The sequence below is a fragment of the Alligator mississippiensis genome, chromosome 5 (genome assembly GCF_030867095.1).
Source record: "Alligator mississippiensis isolate rAllMis1 chromosome 5, rAllMis1, whole genome shotgun sequence".
Taxonomy (NCBI): domain Eukaryota; kingdom Metazoa; phylum Chordata; order Crocodylia; family Alligatoridae; genus Alligator; species Alligator mississippiensis.
The window spans coordinates 38,422,806-38,443,790 of record NC_081828.1 but is presented as its reverse complement, the minus strand read 5'-3'; the positions used below and the strand labels follow the sequence as shown (position 1 = coordinate 38,443,790).

General features: G+C 49.1%; 1 protein-coding gene across 3 annotated transcripts; it reads left to right on the top strand.

The window, feature by feature from the left end:
- Positions 1–3: 3 nt before the first annotated feature.
- LOC102572675 (immunoglobulin superfamily member 1) lies at positions 4–8,580 on the top strand. 3 transcript variants are annotated; one of them, XM_019479029.2, is made up of 6 exons: positions 4–1,373; positions 1,914–2,201; positions 4,040–4,327; positions 6,862–7,152; positions 7,526–7,661; positions 8,347–8,580. In XM_019479029.2, exons 1-5 carry the CDS (start codon positions 1,337–1,339, stop codon positions 7,654–7,656), a joined length of 1,035 nt encoding a protein of 344 aa, XP_019334574.1. In that variant the 5' UTR covers positions 4–1,336; the 3' UTR covers positions 7,657–7,661; positions 8,347–8,580. The 3 variants fall into 3 exon arrangements, with proteins under 3 accessions (XP_019334574.1, XP_019334573.1, XP_019334572.1); XM_019479028.2 differs by having other exon boundaries at positions 8,103–8,580; XM_019479027.2 differs by having other exon boundaries at positions 7,526–8,580.
- The last annotated feature ends 12,405 nt before the right edge of the window (positions 8,581–20,985 follow it).

The following is a 20,985-nucleotide window of genomic DNA, read 5'->3' as shown; positions in this document are numbered from 1 at the left end:
CTAGCCCAGGGAGGGGGCGGGGCGAGGGTTGCCAAGGCAACGGGGTCGCCCCGCCTCCGCCCGGGGGCACGGCCCCTCCTCCGGCTCCCTTGAGTCAGAGCAGTGGGGATTTCAGTGCCGGGCAGTCCCGGGGTTCCCCGTGCGCCCGGCCCGGACGCCTGGGCTCTCTTCCAGCCCCGGCCCCGGCTGCCCGCGGGGCACCGGCGGCCTCGGCCTCCAGAGCTGGGTGCGAGGCCCGGGGCCATGCGGTGTCGGCCGCAGCTGCGAGGCCCCGTGTGACAAGACACGTGCCCGGCTCCGTGCCTCAGTTTCCCTCTCTCCAGGCAGGGCGACCCGCCCTTTGCCAGCGGGGTCTGGGGACCCCCTGGGCCGCGGGGCTGAAAGGGACCTCGGAGGTAGCCCAGCCCAAACCTCCGCCCGAGGCAGGACGGTCCCTGTGCCAGGCATCCCATGCAGAGCCAGCGTCCAGCCTCTCACCCTGATGCGACCCCAAACCTAACACCAGCACCTGCCATGGCCTCGCCCTCACGTCTGCACTGCCCCTGGCAGGGCAGGGTCCTGATCCCAGTAGGATCTGTGCAGGACCCCTGGGTTCTCTTCCAGCCCCTTCCATCCAGCTCCGCAGCCACAACTGCCCTCCCAGAGAGCCCAGGTGGCCAGGCATCCCCTGTTCTAGCCCACCAGCCCCTGCCACAGCTGACCGTAGGGCAGGCACATGCCAGGCAGTCTCACTGAGGTCTGGGTGCAGGACTCGGAGACCATCAAGTCCTGGCTGCAGCCCCTAGGCCTCATGTAATGATGAGACTGGTTCCCTCCATGCCTCAGTTTTTCCGCCCTCAGGCAGGACAATCCATCCTTGCCAGCTGAGCCTGGGAGATTGAGGCTACAGGGACCCTCTGAGAATTAAAAAGCAGTGGAAGAAGTGGCTTCCACTGATCACCCAGTCCAGCGCCTGCCTGAGGCAGGATGGCCCCTACCTCAGCCATCCTGTACAAACCCATTGTCCAACCTCTCAGCAAAGCCACCCAATCCACCCTGGCACAACACAAGTCCTGACACCTCAGGGGCCCAATTTCAGTCAGGATCTGTGCAGCCCCAGACATGAGGGCCCTGATCTTAACACCACTGCCACTGACAGCAGTGTGGCCTCCCTTCCCTCACAGCCCCTGCGTTGGGTCAGTTTGCAGCCACCCCACTTCCCCTGTTAGATGGGGAAGTACAGGTTTTCCATGGAGGATGATGGCTCATTTCCTGGAGCCGGGTGCAGACAGCGTCCCGGGTGCTGCAGAGCCATCCTACCCCTCCAGTTCCGCTTTGCTGGCTCCTGTTGCCCACCATGCCGCTAACACTGCCTCTCCTGCTCTTGACTGTCTGTGAGTTCTCTGAGTCCCTGACTCATGGCTGAAAAGCGGGTTAGAGCAGGGAAGCTGGAAGCCAGGACTCCTGGGTTTTATCCCAGCTCGGGGAGGGGAGTGGCGTGTGGTGGGCTAGAGTTGAGAGACAAGCAAGGGTAAGGGCGCTGAAAGCCAGCATGCCTGGGTGCTATCCCTACTCTAAATACAGAAGAGTTAAAACAGGGGTGGGACTGGGAGCTAGGACTCCTGGGTTCTGCCCCACCTCTGGGGCAGAACCCACGAGGGTCTGGTGGGCAAGAATACGCTGCTGATTTTGAGCTCAGACACCTCCCCCGCAGTCCACTGTGGGGTAGGGGAAGCCAGGTTGTGGGAGATGCCACAGGGCAGCTGTAAATACTGTGGAAGGTGGTCAGAATGGGACTGGGAGACATAGGGAGATCTGTGAGAAAGGGCGGAAGGCATGGAAGTGCTGAGGAGGGAACCTGTGGGGAGGGCAGGGGGACCTGAGGGCATCCCTCCCCTGTGCCATGCCCACTCTCTTGCCCATTCTCCCTCCAGCCCTGCCCAAGCCATCCATTTTCTGGAACCAGGCCCCAGGGGCCGAGGGTGTGTACCAGCTCCACTGCTCGGCCCCAAGGGATTTCACAGGTGCCTGGTTCATCCTGCACCGGGACAGTACCCCAGGCCCTGTGGCTGAGGAGCAGGCCCCAGCAGAGGGATCAGAGGTCACATTCCTCCTGCCTTACATCAGCCCGGGTGAACAGTACCGCTGTAGCTATCGGGCCTGGGACGCAGCAGGGGAGCAGATGGAATCCCTGCCCAGCGACCCCACTAACATCACCAGTGGTGAGTCCCATGGGCGTGACCTTGGGGACAGAGAGGTCTCAGTGCTCAGCTCAGATGCCAGAGTGGATGGGCCCCTCCATGGGTGGACCTAGGGTTTTGAAAAGGGGGGTGCAGATGATGTGGTACATCATCACATGAGACACATCACATGTTTTTCTCCAGTTAGAGAGAAGCTAGATGCTTTATTAATAGGCGGAGGGGCTAGCACCATACAAGTATAATCAGTGGAACAGGCACTGATCTGTTAGATTATATATAATGACTAACCAATTGCCCATCAAGAATGATGGGGGGAGGGGGCTGGGATGGAGTGCCACCAGCTAACGCCCCACGCTGCCACTGTTCTGCCTCTTGCAGGGACCAGTGCTGCTGGCCTTGGCTCCCCCACCCTATCTCCAGTCCTCAGCACGGCTTCGGAATCAAGCCTGCGCCTCAAGCTGCGAACAAGCAAAACTTGTGACATGGGTGACACTTTGTGTTAAGGCTCAGCAGGATGAAAGCTACAGGGATGGTAGCCCCTACTGTGGCCACAAAGCCCGCCAGCTGTCGAGGAGATAGGTGCAGGGGTTCTGGGTTCTGGGGCCCTACACCCCTAGCTGCTGACAGACAAAACTTGTGACGTGGGTGCTTGTGCAACTGACTGTCTCTGTGTTGGGGCAGTTGGTTGTCTGTATAGATTCTTTCCCCTCCTTAGTCTGTGGTTTTGTAGGTGTTAATTGTTGCTAATTAACTGATTGCATTAGCTAGCAACTGTGTATTGAGCTGGTCCCTGAGTGAATCATGATTGATTGGTAACTGGTAACACAGTAGCTTGGCAACCAGGCCTGCAGTAGCTCTCCCCCTTCCCACCCCCCAGCACCAAGACAGACACAGTTGCACAAGCACCCATGTCATGAGTTTTGCCAGTCAGCAGGCAGAGGTGCAGGGCCCCAGAACCTCTCTGCACCGATCTCCTTGACAGCTGGCAGGCTTCATGGCCGCAGCAGGGGCTACCATCCCTGCAGCTTTCACCCTGCTGTGCCTTAACACACACAGTGTCACCTATGTCACAAGCTTTGCTTGTCCGCAGCTTGAGGTGCAGTTTCCCCCAAACCCCTCCACTTATCTCCTTGAAACTTGGCAGGCTTTGTGGCCTCACCAGGGGCTACTACCCTTGCAGTTTTCACCCCCCTGTGTTGTAACACATAGATGTGACACGAGCTTTCTTTCATGAATTTGGGGTGCAGTTCCCCCTGAACCCCTAGACCTATCACCTTGACACATGGCAGACTTCATGCTCTCAGCCAAGGCTACCATCCTTGCAATTTTCATCCAAATCAGACAAAAAACAACAAAGTTATAGGTATTTCATTGATTCCCCATTATACCCTATGGCTGGATCTCCAAAGCAGCTCTGAAGCTTTTCCGAAGCGCTTCGGAAGCTCCAAACCACTTTGGAAAGCCTAACGAAGCCAGTGGTTTGATCCAGACATGCTGCTTCAGATGCCAAAGTGTCTGAAGCTTCTCTGGATCTGAAGCACCATCGGAAGCCTCACACTGCCCTAATAAGCAGGAATCAGGGAGATGACAATGAGCCATGGAGTCAATTGACTTTCTCTGCACTGTCTGAATAGAAATGCTGCTGCCCCTCCAAGGCTGTTGTTTTTAAAGTTTGGGTGGAGCAGGAAGCAAAAGGGGATGTGGCTGTACCATTGCACCACCCTAGACCTGCCCCAGAACTCCTGGGGTTGATCTGGGTGCAGCAGGAAGGGGGTGGGGCACTGGGTTGGGTGGGCCTGTGGGTCTCTGGACTCATCACATGATCCTTCCTGACTCCCTCCTCCCCATCCTGGGTGCAGGCCGCTTCCCCAAGCCCTCCATTGCTGTCAGGCCTGGCACAGAGGTTCTGCCGGGCCAGGCATGGACAATCCGGTGCTGGGCCCCATATCCAGGCATGAGTTTCGTCCTGTATCGGCAGCGGGAGTTCTGGAGGGAAGAGGCACCCCGGGGTGAGCCTCCCACAGCTGAGTTCCACCTGAGCAAAGCAAGTGCTGCTGACACAGGGAGATACACCTGCTACTACCACACTATGGCTGAGCCCTTCGTCTGGTCCAATGCAAGTGACCCCGTGGAACTGAGAGTCACAGGTAGGGGCTTCACAATGGGGCAGGGGCCTTTCCCCTGTAGGGGATGTGGGCCCCATTCCAGCCCCAGGGCTGAGCTGGCTCAGAGGGTAGGAATGGGGCAGGAGCCTTTCCCCTCTGCACCTTTTCTCAGTTCATTTCCAAGGTTGCAGACACACAACGCATAAAGCCTGTGTTCTTTCCAGCCCCCTTTGACTCTCTGCACTGCCCTCTCTTCTTCCTTCTTTCCCCCCTTTCCTAGTCTTGTTTTTAAATTACTACTTCTGTTGAATATCCTGCTTTCTGTTTGTCCTTCCATAGCATCTGATTAAATGAGCTGTGTCTCATGAAAGCTCTTGCACCTCTGATTCACTTGGTCTATAACAGTGGTTCTCAACATTTTACTCAAGGTCCCCTTCATTAGACTCAAGCCCCCCTGGGAAAATGCTGGCTCTTTGTTTTTGCTAATTTTTTTGCTACAAAAAATAAATAGAAAAGTTCTTCTGTTGCAAAGAAGTCAGAAAGATGCCAACAGGGAAGAATGTTTAACACCATAGATTCCTATTTGGTATCTCTGGGTTTATCTTGTGAATGATATTTGCATACCTAACAGTGCATTATGCAGCACCCCACAGCACCTTTGAAAGGATGTCAAGGCACTGCAGAGTGACACAGCACTTTGGTTGAGAATCACTGGTCTGTAAGGCCCCTAGTGCACATTACACTTAAGATATAATTTACTAATGAATCACATCTTAAGTTGTTACCCAGCCATATGTTAATGTAGTTAATGGTGTGAGTAAATGAGGAATAAGCCATAAAATTATTATACAAAAAATGTGTAATAACTTTGTTGTTGGTTCCTATCACACCATTAAATGAACATGCATCCAGGCTGGGACTCCCAGCTGTGGGGTGAGCTTCTGTGGCTGGAAGGCCATTCAGCTGATGGGCTTCCCAGCCTGGGATTGTGATCCCAGGCTCTCCCTGCACAAGCAATAAGGTGTGACAGGAGTTAATGCTGGATTCCACAATCATGCCTCCTGCTATGCACATGTGGCATGGAAGGAAGTGCAGTTGTAGGATCCCATCATGCCTTTACCTGTACATCTGCCAGGTGTCCTCTCTACCTTGTCTTCTGCTTGGTGTGACTTGGTGGGTGATGCTTGTTACAGCTCAGTCCAGCGTATTGCTATGGAAGAGCTTCGCCACTAGATGGCAGGGAAGCCTTGAGCAAAGGTTATATGAGGATGAAGCTGGCTGGCATTGACCTGTAGACCCAGGTAGCTGGCACCTGTATAGAGTTACTCCTACTCCCCAAAGGGTAGTGTTACCCCAGAGTGCAGTGTTGTAGCCCAGGGCAGGGCTGTACATTGTGTGATTGCTCCACACTTATGCCAGAGTGCATGCAGATTACCCTGAAATAGTGTGTCTCCTGTCTGTGTCCCAGGAGGCAGGTATATCACTAAGAGAGATGGGGGAAGATTATGAACTGGTTGTACATGGTGATGGAAGGTTGAGGAAGGGATGCTTGAGTTATACATGAGAATGAATGGAGGAACTTATTCAACACTGGTGAGGCCACACCTAGAGTACTATGTCCAGTTTTGGTGCCCCCACCATAGAAAGGATGTGGACAAATTGGAGAGAATCCAATGAAGGGCAACAAAAATGGTTAGGGAACTGGGGCACATGACTTATGAAGAGAGTCTGAGGGAGCTGGTAATATTTAGTCTGCAGAAGAGAAGACTGAGGTGGGATTTAATAGCAGCCTTCAACTACTTGAAGGGGAGTTCCAAAGAGAATGGAGCTGGACTGTTCTCAGTGGTGGCAGTTGACAGAAAAAGGAGCAACAATCTCAAGTTGCAACAAGGGAAGTTTAGGTTAGATATTAGGAAAAACTTTCTCACTGGAAGAAAGGGTAGTAAAACACTGGAACAGGTTACCCAGAGAGGTTGTGGACTCTCCATCCTTGGAGATTTTTTAACACCTGAGTAGAACAAAGCCTTGGTTGGGATGATCTAGTTGGGGATGTTCCTGCTTTGAGCAGGAGATTGGACTAGATGACTTCCTGAGGTCCCTTCCAACCCTCATTTTCTATGATTCTAACAGGTGGAGGGGGTGTAAGAGGGGTGCATATGGGAATACATTGATGGTGCTTGGCGATGGAGAGCTGTGTTTAAGGTTGGTTGGATGAATGGATTGCAGGGGGAGAGGCCTGTGGATGGGAACATGGAGATTAATGGCTACATGGGAGGAGAGATGGGTAGATACATGGAGGGGTTATGTATGAAGCTTGCATGGATTCCTTAAGGCCCACTCCCAGAGCCTGGAGTGAGGGCTGTTGGCTAACTGCTTTCCAGTGTATTGTGGGAGCCCTGCATTTCCTTCCTATCCCTTAGCCCTCAGCACCATGGCCACGGAAAACCTCCCAATGCATTGTGGGGTTGAGCTGTGGTTCCACTGCAGGCCAGTGACCCCACCCAGATATCAGGTTTGGCTGGGCCCTGCAGGGGGCACAGCCATGGTGTGGTGGTCACAGTGTCTTACTCTTCCAGATGTTCCCAGTGCCCAGGAGAAGCTTGTGGACACAGCCGGGAAGCTCCGGGTGAACTGCTCCATGCCCTTTACTGACTCTGTAGGGGGCTGGTTCTACCTCTACCGTGATGGAGATCCGCTGCCCCTGGCCTGGATCACAGCTTTCCCGGGGGATGATGCTCCAGCTGGCTTCAATCTCCCTGAGGAGGAGGCTCTGAGCCCTGGGGGGGTCTTCATCTGCCGCTATGGTATGGATGAGCTTGAGGCCAGAGCCAACATGACTCTCAATGATACAGACACACGGACCCAAGGTGAGTAGGGGATGGGGCAGTTGAATTCAGCATCTCAAGGATTAATCTGTGTGGCACTGTATGAACAGAATTGGCTAACATGTGCTGGTAGAGTCTTAGGGGAGGAAGTCAGATAGAAAGGGGGTTATTCCCATTTCTGAGAAGGGTGAGGGATGGTAATGGTAAGAGCAGGGGGCTGGGAGCCAGGACACCTGGGTTCTATAGCAGCTCTGGGAGGGGAGTGGGGTCTGGTGGGTTAACAGAGGGGCTCTAGGATCCAGGATACCTAGATTCCACATCAGGAAAACTGCATGTGGACTGGTTCCTTTGGAGGACTTGTGTGTTCTCTAATCGTGGGTGCTATTCTGTGTCCCATTTCCTATACCCTCTTCAGGCTCACACATCCAGGACACTGACTACACCAAGTCCAATGTGGTGCGGCTGGGGCTGGGGGCAGTCATTCTCCTGCTGGCCCTGCTCTTTGTGACCCATGCCTGCTGGGAGGAGAGATGCCCAGAGAGCTGAGCCTGGTAAGCAGGTCCAGAGACAGTTATGCTGGGGACTTCAGTATCCTCTGAAGAGCTGGGATAAAACCCAGGTGTTCTGACAGGCCCCCACAAACAGCTGGATTTTTGTTTTTGCTTCCTGCCATGGGCTGGGCACTGAGACCATACCAGCTTCTGTCTCTTACTGGATCCCTGATCCTCTCCACCACCTCTTTGGAGAGCACATGGATGTAGGGAGGGGGCTGTCCCTTTCATGTTCCTAGCTCTCCTCTTCTGCTACCCCCAGTGCTGCATGCAGTCTGGGATGTAGGTGGGAAGGAGACAAGAGCTGACACTCCATTGATCATGGGCAGCTGGACCCCCTCTTAGGGAAGCTGTATGTGTGGTGGAGGAAGGGGAGATGAGGGAGATGTCTCTTGTTTCCATGCTGGCCCCCATGACTGTGTTGTTTCTCTCTACCTGCAGAGGTTCATAGACCTGGCAATGCAGCTGACAAAAGGAGAATACTGCTCAGCCCAAACAGCCCTCTGCCAGGGTCCCCACCCCCTAAGGCCCAGAGGAATCACCTCTGGGGCTTCTATCAGTCTGAGCCATGCCCTCCACAAGATATCCCTGCTAGGGTGTCCTCAGTCTGAGCTTTCCCAGCTCCCTGCCCACTTCACTACTGTCATTCTCTTCAGCTCGGGTTTCTGTGGCCCTATCTCCCCAGACTCTGCTGCAACCTGGCTGCTGCTGCCCAAATCTGTCTGGAATGGAGGCTCAGGGCGGAAGGCCTGGAGTCACCAGCTTCTCCACAGCTTAAGGCCTGCAGGTCTCCCAGCTAGGAGAGGATAAGCCTGGATAGGGGAAAGGAAAGCAGTACTTACATGGTACTTCTCACTGCCCCTGTGTTACATGAACAAGGGACAAGGCCTTAATAAAGACAAAGGGATGCCTCAGGGTATATGCATGTGTCTCATGTTTCACTCTGCCCTCTTCCCCAATCCAGTGTCCTCAGTATGCTCAGGCCCTGGCTGAGATCAGGGTCCCTGTAATACTGGGTGCAACACAGACCCTAAATGAGGCCTCCGCTTCCTGATGCGGGTGGGGACAGGGAGGGAGCCACAGCAGCAGCAGAGGAGAGAAGAGAGAAGGCAGGTGGACCAACAGCACCCACTTCCCAAGGGTGAGGAGTGGGGTTCCCTCTTTTAAAGAGCCTGAGGGAAAAGCCCCCATCTCTCTGTGGCCTAAATCTGTGCTAGTCTTGCTAAAGGCTCAGTAATCAGGCCAGAAATTATCTACATCCCTCCGACATGAAAAGATCTCATGGTGTTTCAAATGAGCTGGTGACATTGGGGTGGAGATTGGCATGGGATGGATTGGAACTTCCTTGGAGTCTGAGCCCATGGCCAGTTCCATGGATGGGCATTCTCTCCTTCCAGTGCCTGGGGCCATCTTTCACACTTTCAAATGTGGAGACCTTCAAGCAGAACTCCTGCACCTGAAAATCAGGCCCTTCTTTAATCCATGTTGGTCTCCCAGTGGAAAGAAGCCCTCAGAGTTCCACTCCCCAGTTTTCATCTAGAAGCTGCCATAAGATGGCGCAAACCCCATATGGGTAAAAGACAGCCTAGGGATCCTTCACCCCAAACCTTAGTGAGCTCCTCAAATCTTCACCTCCCAAACAGAGAGTGAGCCACACGAGGTGAACCCCAAGACCCCACCCCAGCCCTGCACTGGCTATGTGCACCTTTGCCCGTGACCATCATTCCAAATTGAGGAACAGCTCTCCCAACACTGAGTTCACTCCCAAGCTCAGCTTTGAACTTGAACCCCCTTATCAGAATTCACCCAGCATTCATTCAGCCCAGTGAATCTAAAATTGGCTTACACCAAACTTGGCCCCATCCATTCATTCCCAACTCAGCCCCTTGCCCTCAGAAGGAGACCTCTACTGTCCCTCAGGATTCCTCGACTGGAAACATGGATATCAATGGCTACACGGGAGGAGGGATGGGTGGATACATGGAGGGATTATGTATAATGCCTGCATGGATTCCTTAGGACCCACCCTCAGCGCCTGGAGTGAAGGCTGTTGGCTGTGCTGGGGTGGGAGGCAGCAGCCACATCTTGGCACTTTCAGAGATTGACACTGTGCTGGGTCTGGCCCTGTGCCCAGTCCCATGAGGACTGAGGACCTACTAAGACTGGAGGGGGATGCAGCTAGTCAGGGCAGCTGAGACCTTGGATTGTTCTGAACATGACAGATTGAGTCAGGACTCAGGAGGAAGCTGACAGACACAGGGGGAAGCTGAGGACACTGGGCCTTCCTCAGGCGAGGTCGCTTCCCACAGTTCCTCAATCAGGGACCAATTCAGGCCAGGGCTGGAGGTATTGGTAGTGGTGCTGTGCTCATCATGTTTGATCTCCTTATCCTGTTCCTATGTGAGTAATCGGACAGCAAGGCGTGTGCCCATCAGGGTACTTGAGGCCAGGGAATGCATCTCAGGGTCTCAGAGAGCTGAGACCAGGCATGTGCCCATGCAGGGGATCTGAGACACAGACATGGGATTCTGTTGCTGTGGGTTGTGGCCACCCTTTCCAGCCTTCACACCAAATTAAACCCAACCCTTCCAACCCCCACATCCAGAGTCACCTATCCAAGGGGTTACATCCTCAACGTGCACCTGCCCCAAGATCCTGGGGGAACTAGGGAGTGTAGGGCCTGAGGGCGCAAGGAGGGAAGCAGACTGAGAGGACCAAAATACAAAGATAGGGGTGGAGAGGAAACCAACTGAAAAGGGAAAAGGCTTGATGGGGAGGACAGGGGTAGGGAGCAGGGAGCAAGGCCTAGGGGCCTGGAGAAAAGGCTGCAGGGAGGGGAACCCATGGGGAAAAGCCTGTATGGTTGAATTGGTTGCCTTGGTGAAGTGTCTGGGGGTTCACTCTTCAGGCAAAGGTAAATATCATGTTCAGGAGGGGAACAAGAACTTGTCCCACCATCCGGTTACCTCTGCACTTCTCTGTGTGCCCCATAGAGCACCTCAGGGGAATGGCTAGGGAGTTTCTGGTTCTGAGAAGAATGGAGACAGAAGTAGCCTAAAAACAGCAGCCTGAGGCTGTCCCTCCTCTCTCAGGGCTGTTGAGAGAACCTAAAAGTCCTGGGACCCTTGCTTTGATCTCTGATGCAAGGAGAAATGCAAAGTGCTGCACCTAGGGAGGAAAAATGTCCAGCACACCTACAGCCTAGGGAATGACCTGCTGGGTGGCACGGAAGTGGAAAGGGATCTTGGAGTCCTAGTGGACTCCAGGATGAACATGAGTCGGCAGTGTGATGAAGCCATCAAAAAAGCCAATGGCACTTTATCGTGCATCAGCAGATGCATGACGAATAGGTCCAAGGAGGTGATACTCCACCTCTATCGGGTGCTGGTCAGACCGCAGTTGGAGTACTGAGTGCAATTCTGGGCACCACACTTCAAGAAGATGCAGATAACCTGGAGAGGGTCCAGAGAAGGGCCACTCGTATGGTTAAGGGCCTACAGACCAAGCCCTACGAGGAGAGACTAGAGAAACTGGACCTTTTCAGCCTCCGCAAGAGAAGGTTGAGAGGTGACCTTGTGGCTGCCTATAAGTTCATCACGGGGGCACAGAAGGGAATTGGTGAGTATTTATTCACCAAGGCGCCCCCGGGGGTTACAAGAAACAATGGCCACAAGCTAGAAGAGAGCAGATTTAGATTGGACATTAGGAAGAACTTCTTCACAGTTCGAGTGGCCAAGGTCTGGAACGGGCTCCCAAGGGAGGTGGTGCTCTCCCCTACCCTGGGGGTCTTCAAGAGGAGGTTAGATGAGTATCTAGCTGGGGTCATCTAGACCCAGCACTCTTTCCTGCTTATGCAGGGGGTCGGACTCGATGATCTATTGAGGCCCCTTCCGATCCTAACATCTATGAAACTATGAAACTATGATTGGAGGTACCTTACCATGTGTGCCCCAAGGTCTGGCCTGTTGACACAAACAGCCCCTGCCTCCTGTCTCCAGTGTACCATCTGCTCACTAAGGGATGTGGTCTGGTTGGTCTGGCAGTGGTCACAGGTTATTTTAAGCAATGTAGATGGTGTCTTGAGGTAAGAGTGAAAAGCTAAGACACAAATGGGAGTAATATGCCTGGCTTCCTGTCTCCAGCCCTTCCTCAGTACCTTGGGCAACAACTCAGTAGAGCTGGGGATGGTGTCACTGGCAGAAGGACTGAAAGGTCAGTAGAGTCTCTAGGCCAGAAAGCACACCCTGGTTCATAGGTAGCCTGATCCAGAGCAACTACTGGTTTCCTGGGCCTGTTTCACAGACAGCCCTTTCTCCTCCATACAGATCTTTCACTTTGAGGTCAACAGCTCCATTCATTGCTAAGCAAACAAGTCCTAATTACACAGGGTGAAATGCTTCTTTTCTAACTATACTTGATTCTCCCTCAATACAATTCATCCATGAGATCTCCTAAAGTCCCCCTCAGCCCTACATTTCTCCAACTGTAGAAATCTGGGCAAATCTGAGAAGGATTTTGAGGATGGAAGAGCAAACTCCAGAACTCTGGTTGCACGTTGGCCTAATCCTCACATGTCCTGTGAGTTCTGTGCTTTGCACCTTTAATGCTCAACCCCTACATAATCTTCCGTCACCCAGCTCTCCACCTCCACAGCAGATTGACTGGAATCTGCCCTACGATTCCCAGTTTGAGGGTTTTGGTGATTTAAAATAAATCACATTGTCACTACAGCATCCTGGTACTATTTATGCATGATAAGCCTCATCTTTTTGCCTGTTTGGGATCTGAAAAAAGAGGAAACACTTAAAGCCAAATTTGCCGCCACTGTGATTCTTTTATTAGCCAGCGCTTGTCATTGGTATCTGATGCCTGGTCACTGAATGGAATTCATCAGAACAGAAGTAGCCTAAAAACAGCAGGCTGAGGCCACCCCTCCTCCCAGGGCTGTGGAGAGAATCCAGGAGTCCTGGGACCCATTGCTCTGAGAAGTAGCCCTCAGACATCTGTACAGCTGCAGAGAAATTTGTGCTTGCATGAACAAAACCACAGAAGGTTATTGTCGAACGCTGCTGTAGCCACAAAGCATAACATGCTGAGTCCTTTTCATCTTGTTTGACTGGAGAAAATAAGCTATATTCAAAGGTCTGTTTCTTGCTTGACAAACTAGACCTAAATTATATTATAGGTATCCAGGGTTTAGGTAGAAATGCCCATGCCCTCATAGCCTTAAGGACAAACTGCTTTCCATGCTGAGCTTCTGCAAAGCACAGAAATTGGACTTCTCTGATCTTTGCATGTTCCCGTCAGCCTCAGCCTGTCTCTCCCTCCACAGACCTCCTGAGTCTACAGGGACAGGCTCTTTCCCCCCACCCCCCTCCTTCTAGACTCTTTTGGAGCCAGGCCCGGTGTCCTGGCAGCACGCTGCAGCCAGGTTTCCATGGCACTCTAGTGTAGCAAACTATACATTCTGGGGCTTCAGCAGCTACATGCAAACTAGGGGACTTGAGTGAATTGAGTAGTAATAATAAAACTATCCAACGCTATGGTGTCCCTTGTATTCGCTACATGGATATTTTCCCATTAGTGCTACACTGATTTTAGAAGTGTTCCCCGAGTTGTTTCAGGAGACCTGGAGTAAGGGAGGGCTGGGACATTACCACCAGGGAGAAGCAGGGGGCAGCTTTGGAGGGCAAGAGAATAGAATGGTCTCACAGTGAGAGAGGGAAGGCAATCACATTTTCTCTCTCTTACCCTGCAAAGACCTTACTTAGCTAGGAAGTTTGCACTCTGGGCAACGGTCATTCTTTCACTCCCCCTAAGCCATCCCCTGTGGCTAATGCCCTAGTCACCTACCCCTAGCTATGCTACTGCTGGCCTGCTACCCCTTGCCCCAGCATGTCACAAGCAGCATGTATAAGCCCATCAGCTTCATGTTTCTGTTAATTTGGCCTGCAGTAAATGTCTTACAGAGCTGGATTTAAATTAACACAGCTGCCTCCACTAAGATACAAAGGAGCAGGTCTCTTCTCTCCAAGATGGTGTTTTCATTTTTAGACTCTGCAGGCACAAGCCAGTTTTCTTTGCAACTATAAAAAGACAGGAGACTTATTCCTAAAAAAACTACAAGCCAAATACGTTAGGAATAACTTTGCGCTCCAAGGTCTCTGTGCACCCAGCCCTCACTAGGCACTGATCTATTTTTAAAAGGGGAATTGCACAATGTTTTGCTGAGCTGTAGAGTGCTGCCAGGATGCTAGATTAGATTCAGCACATTTCTTTTAAAACTGTGTCAGCCCAGCAGAAGACTTTTCTGCTCCTCAAGTGCCTTGCAACATCAAGAGCTGGGCCTGATGGAAGTCTAGGTTTACCACTTAAACAGGCACAAAAGATGTGGCTGGGAGCCATTTTCCTAATCCACCTAGACACAGAAAACCACAACATAGTAGTGAAATGATCAGCAGTTTAAGGTCTTTAAATCCTTGAAGTGAACTCAACTCTTCCCATCACAGCACACTTTTTTCCCCCAAGGGATAAAAGCCTCTCATAGCAAAAGCCTTTAACTAAGGTATTATCTCCATAGAAAGCCTTGCAACTTAAGGGATACATCAACAGGCTCTCCGTTTCCACCTTCCAATTTCAACTGTTACAAGGGTGCAGTTGTAGGCAGCCAATACACTAGGTTACAGCAAACACAGCAGACCAAAAGACTTAAAAAGGAGCCTGCTCTCTGGAACTCAGCGAATCAGGAGTCTAGTAAGTTTTACTTTTCCCAGCAAAGAGGACAGAGCAGTGCAGTGAGAAAACAGACAAATCAGCAGAGGCAGGGAGAAGCCAGACAGGGAACATACAGAACAGGAAGAGTAAAGGGAGAAGAAGAAAAGGCAACAACTGAAAGAAAGAGAGATTGCAAAATAGTTCAGATGCAAGGGGATAGCAGAGGAAGGAAGCAGAAATGGTTTAAAAGATCCTAAATATAGCCAGGAGAGCTCAGGAGACTGCCTTTCACCTCATCACTGGCTTTAAGCCACACCAGGTCTTTTAAACAGCTAAAAGGCATTCCTAGCTAAAAGAGTCCCTTTAAATTCAGTCCCTAATGAACAAGCAGCTACTTTCAAATGTCAGTGATTTGTACCTTGTTGGCAGTCTCATAAGAGAAACCAAGGACTACATGGCATTTGTTGCCTACACTGAAAAAGAAAATCCACGTTAGATTAATTTTCCTAATGCACCTTTACAACCCTGTCACCCCTACACACACACACACCTGCTTCTAGGTTTGTACACAATTACTGTACTTATTGACATGGTGGTTTGAGTATTCAAGTGCAGGATGTTGGCATCCTATTGAAAGGTCCCTTGACCTAGATCATTTTTAAACAATATTTGTAATGGTCAAACAGACTACTGAAGACATTTTAATTTAAAAAGCCCCTATGAATGGGATCATTTCAAATTCAAAACATTCTAGAGGTGATAAGTGGCTTTGGTTTTTGTTTGGGGAATATTTAATTTGAAGCCCCCTCCTTTACCACAATTAGCAGCAGACCGGAATCTTGTGCCTCCAGATCCTCTTGTCTGTGGTGGGAAAAGGCTCTGCTCACTGAACCTTTTCTATTAATTCATCTTACTAAAGCGCTTAAGCTTTGTTCTCTTCCTCTGCACCCTGTTAAGGCCTCAGCATTTGTAGGGACTGAAAAGCCAGCCTCTGCACTGCACTACTAATGAATCTGAAGAGACACTTTTCCTTATAGGTTATTTACATTCCCATCTGAGATGCCATGTTAATCCACTATTTCATTTGTACAGATAAGAAAATAAACCCATAAACTGCCATGGTGCCTCCCCTTTGCCCCCCAACCAAACTCTACATTAATTACTGTGGGGAGGGAGAAATGCTGCAACAGAAGAAACAAACTCAATCTATCTTTGACAGCTTCAGTGATGAAAGGCCAGTCAATTTCCTTCAGAAACTTTCCCAATGTGACAGATGGAAAAATGCAGAGAGTTGACAAGACATAAAATGCACAACAATCTCTAAGACAGAGAAATCTCTGGTGGTATAGAAAGGTGTGTTTAACTCTTCCTAGAGCAGAGCTGGTGCCTGCTGTTAAGTAACTGTTCTCTGCTGGCATGAAGAGTTTCTTAAAAAAAACACCATTTTCAAATTTATTCTCCTCAGAGAAAGAAACTGCATTCCAGTTCCTTAGCTCAGCATGAAACCAGCAGCAAAAGGGGCAGCTGGATGCAAATATAAAATGTCTAAAAGGCCCTTGAGTCTGGTAAACAACCCACTGTGCAGTAGATCAACCAATTAAACATATTCATTTGCTGATAGATGTGGTCTTGTGGGCTGCTCTAGAAGGAGAAACAATGATAAAAGCAGACTGATGGGAGCTGGCTTTCAGGAAATTTCCTCTCTGTAAAATGTATTAATTCAGCCAAAACCCCCAGGCCCTCAAAATTTATTCCATCCACCAGGACAGAGTAGGTGTTTGTACAGCGAGTTCCACCTGTAACTCAGTTTTATCTTCCAAGATGCAGGGAGTAGAGGTGGAACAGCAACAGTTGATCAAAGTATGAGAAGGTACTGCAGGGACCAGAAGCAGTACAAAGGGACCCATAGCCATGTAAGCAAGCATTGCCAGAGTATAATGAACAACCTGCTGCTGTAGTAACTAACCATTCTCTTATACGGTTTACTGTAATTTAATACCAACGCACATTAGAAAAACCACCTTCTCCTCTATGGCAGGATCCTTCCTGTTACTAGCAAAAAAGTCCTCAAATAAAGTCACAGTTTTACAGCAATAACAATAATACAGTAAAAGATACTGTGAACCTCTCTAGTGCTTTCCTTTGAGGAGCGCAGTGTGCCTTCCAGGAATTAAAGCATCCAGCTTCATCACCCCCGTGTTAAGCAGAGAAGGATAATTTTACCCCATTGTACACAGGGGCAGCAGTTTTCAGTCTTCAGCTCACAGAAAACATGTGGCCTAGGGGACCCTACAATATTGCTCATGGCTACTGGAGATGAAAAGTTTGGTAGGAGAAGGAAGTATGAGCTGCTTGCAATCTGTTGCTTGCTTGGTATTGTTGCCCAGGGGTAGCAAAGGTTGAGAACCACTGATCTAGGACGTGGTTTTCAGGAGTAAGGACAACCTACAGCTCCCCTAAAGCCAGGCTGAAATATTCTAAGTCTGTAGGATTTAAATGTGCTCAGGACTTCGTAAATTTCTCAGAGCCAAGCCCTAAGGAAGGGACTTGCCCAAAGTTAAACAAGTCAGTGCTAAGCCAGGAAGAAAGCTCCTATCTCAAGATCCTTGGCCCTGTTTTACTGCTAGGCATCATCCCTCTGCTAGAAATGGAAAATCTCATGAGGTCATTCTAACCCTCCACCAAGACAGAATTGTTCCCAGTGACCTATTTTCTAGTGCATTGTGAAGCACAAGGATGTGCCAAAGTCACATTTCTCATTGTGCTTCTTGTTATTGAAAGGCATGTGTCAAGTTTCCTCCTAAGCGATACATTGCATTCTCATTGCTTGTTTCAATCTGTGTCATCCCCTTCCCATTATTCAGCGGCAGATGCTCCACGTGCACACAAACTCCTATTACAGACTGTGGAATAGCCATGGGATTTCTGCAGTTAAGTTAAGGAAAGCCTTGACTGAGATAAATTACTTATATTTAAGAAAGCAAAAATATGTCTCTTAGGCAGCTCAGATTAGTTTCCTACCATTGCAAATGGTTACTCAACGTCAAAACAGGGATTTTTCCAAAAACGATAACACATTCCAGTATGTTAAAGTAGGGAGCTGAGCAAACTTTTCTAACCAATAATTTATCTAGTCATTAAGCCAACTTTTCCTTCTGCAGAATGAGGTTGTTCCAACATTATTATTTATTCCAAATTATTCAATACAACTGCTTTAGACCTACAGAACCAGTTTGTTGATGGCATTTATTATGTTTGGCTTAATGCATTTTAGTAAATAACATGCATCCATACTAGTATAGCCTTGCTTTTCCCCCAGAAAACCCAGTTATTGGTTTGTTTGCTTGTTTTTAATAATGGCTTCATGAACACTAGATCCTGGAATTTTTAGACTGGCATCTTGCTAATTTCACCTACTGTGACAAATTAACTTCACAACCACCTCTTCCAAATTTCTGACCTCTCTTTCAGGCACAGAGTGAATTTGGTTATCATTAATTATAGTAGATAGACTGAAAAAAATCCTTCTTAGGTAAGGCTTGATATCAAAAAGGAATAACTGAAAGGTAGATCACTGGATCCTAAGAGATTTCTGCACGTGTTATTCAAAGAACTCTGGTTCTGCCAAATTAAATTAGATTAAACAGAATAAATGAGTTACTATAAAGTTTAAAGCAGCAAACCAGGTCACAGACATTCATAAATCTTAGGTGATCTTGAGAAATTAATCTGGACTCTTTTTAACTTTTTTTTTTCATTTGGAGAAGTCCATGTACATGTGGACAAAGGTGTGGACAAACTGGAGACTCCAACAGAGGGCAATGGAAGTTAGGGGTTTTGGGCACTGGACTTACAAAGAGAGGCTGAGGGAACTGGGCTTATTTAGTCTGGAGGAGAGAAGACTGAGGGGGGATTTAATACCAGCCTTCAACTCCCTAAAGGATGGTTACGAAGAGAATGGAGTTAGACTGTTCTCAATGTTGGTGAATGACAGAACAAGAAGCAATGGTCTCAGGAAGGGAAGTTTAGGTTAGATATTAGGAAAAACTTTTCTCACAGCGAGGGTAGTAAAACACTGGAACAGGCTACCCAGAGCGGTGGTGGAATCTCCATCCTTGGAGGTTTTTAAGACCAGGCTAAGCAAAGCCTTTGCTGGGATGATATAGTTGGGGATGGTCCTTCTTTGAGCAGTGGGTTGGACTAGATGACCTCCTGAGGTCCCTACCAACCCTAAATTTCTATGATTCCATATTGTTGTACAGCTATTTTCCAGTGGAGACAAAACGCAGGAACATCAAACTATAACAAAATGAGCCCTGTGGATTCACAAAACACCTGAGAAAGGCTTGGGAGATGTCAAGTGTCACAGAAAGAAAAGATTTTAGTGGATGTCATAGTTCTCACCTATGTGTCTATGTTTTTGGATACTTAGCCAAGCTGAACCTGGCAAATTTCCCTAATACTGTAAAAAAACATCGCACGATAATTTAATATGTACTTCTGAACATTTACCCTAAAATGACATTGTGTGTCTATCTTTATTGCTCCTCAGTCATTTCCATATAAAAAGTGATCGCCGGTAAAGGTCTCACCGGTAATAAAGGTTTTGAAGTGCAAATGAGGAAATCAGCTACAGTTACATAACTGAACCATTGGATCACCTTTGGTGATTCAGGCAATGCACCAGGAAGGAACGGGATGGTGGTGTTTTTAACTCCCTTTTATACCTATCCCAGTTTTGACCCTAGGTCTCAGCATAATTTACAGCAGGCCCCAGGGTTGGTTTACCTTATTATGACTCTGAATAGTCCCTATGGACTGCTCCTTTGACTCCAATGTCTTGAGCAGTGATTCTCAACCAGGGAGCCACAGCATCCTGGGGTGCCTTGCTATCTTTTCAAAAGTACAGTAGGGTGCCACACAGTGTTAGCACTATTATGTGTGCAAACATGACTCACAAGATAAACCTAGAGATTTCAAATAGGAATCCATAGTGTCAGAAACATTCTGACTTCTTGTGGTCATTCTGAGTCCTTTGCAATAGAAGAATTGCTCTAAAATTTTTTCAGTAGTCAAAAAATGGGTGAAAACTAAGGGGTAGAATTTTCTGAGGGGTGCCTCAAGTCTAATGAGGGGTGCCTTGAGTCTAAAAAGGTTGAGAACCATTCTTCTAGAGTGTTCGGCACTCCAATTGCAGCCCTTCCATTACCAAACACACTCACTACCATGCTGTGTCTGCTACAGATATGCCCACCCTTTGCAGCTACCATGGGATGACAAAAAGATTTTATTGTCACCTTCTGTCACCCAGAGAGCTTTGGAATGGTGGAGTTCTTAGGGGAGGGAATCCAGATATTTTCAAGAGTCTTTGAGTTAAATCCTAGTTTACGTTAAGTGCTGACATAGCAGTTACCCAGTTGCATGACTGCCATTTTTGGCACTTACACGCAGCTTGAGATGTTGTTCTGGGCTCAGTGTGGACATACAGGTGTCTGCACACCCACTGAGCATGTTCAGTAGGACTTTGCTGTGGCTGGAGAGGTACCCAGTGCTGTATGTTTACCCAGTTATGTACATACAAATGGGACAAGTCTTGAAACAGTAGCTGCACAAAATCCCCCAAGACTAGCAGGGTTTAGAAGGAGAAGGAACCTCCAGCTAAAAGGAAACTTCCAGGTTTTAGCTCAATAACTTAATGGAAGGGGACCTTACCTAGGAAGTTGGTGACCTGTACTCTAGGCCCCTCTAATCCAGAGGCAGCTTGGATTTATTTCCCAGCACACTGCTGTGCTTACCACACCATAGGCTAAGCATTACCCAGTCCCCTCTCAAAGCTGCCCTAGTGCCCCTTGCATTTAAAAGTCACTGGAGGAAGTTCCTGTCCCATTGGGAGCAATGACCTGATGAGAACCTAGGGTCCCTTCTCATATTGAGCATTAAGCCACATGCCACACATGCTCTGGCTTTTTTCCTTCCTTCTGGCTTCACATATTTCCCTCTGTCGGCTTCAAAAGGAGGGTTGGAGAGGCCTGGATAATACTTAACCTGCAGCTTGATGGTTGGAGCGCTACACTGGGAAGTTGGAGAGATGTATATTTTTAAACCCCTCTCTGTGTAGGGGCAGTCTAGAACCTGGGTCTCTCACTTTGTGTGTGACTGACCTACCACGAGGCTATTGGGCCAACATATGCAAGGTCCCTTCTCCTCATCCTTCCCTCGGGGAACTCAGAGCAATTTGATTTTGCCAGAGGGTGAAATATAATCTGAAACTGTGCATAAGTGCCATTCAGACATGTTCAGTGAAATAAGCTGCTGCCATTTGTGTCTCAGAGACACTGCTTAGGAACAGAATGACCGAAGAAAGGCCACATGCTTTCTGATATAATCTTTGTCCCTCCTTTGTAACTCTGCTGTCCCACAGGAAAAAAAAATACGTATTTACTGAGTCTGCTTCATTCTCTTGCAGGAGCCTCTAGTATTCTTTACTTATATGCTCATCATTCCATATGTTCGACTCTCTCCTCAAATGAGCAGGTCTGGCTTCAGCAGCCAGGGAGTGAGATTTCAGACATCTGCCTCAGGAGAGTCCCTTCACAAAAGCTGACATCTA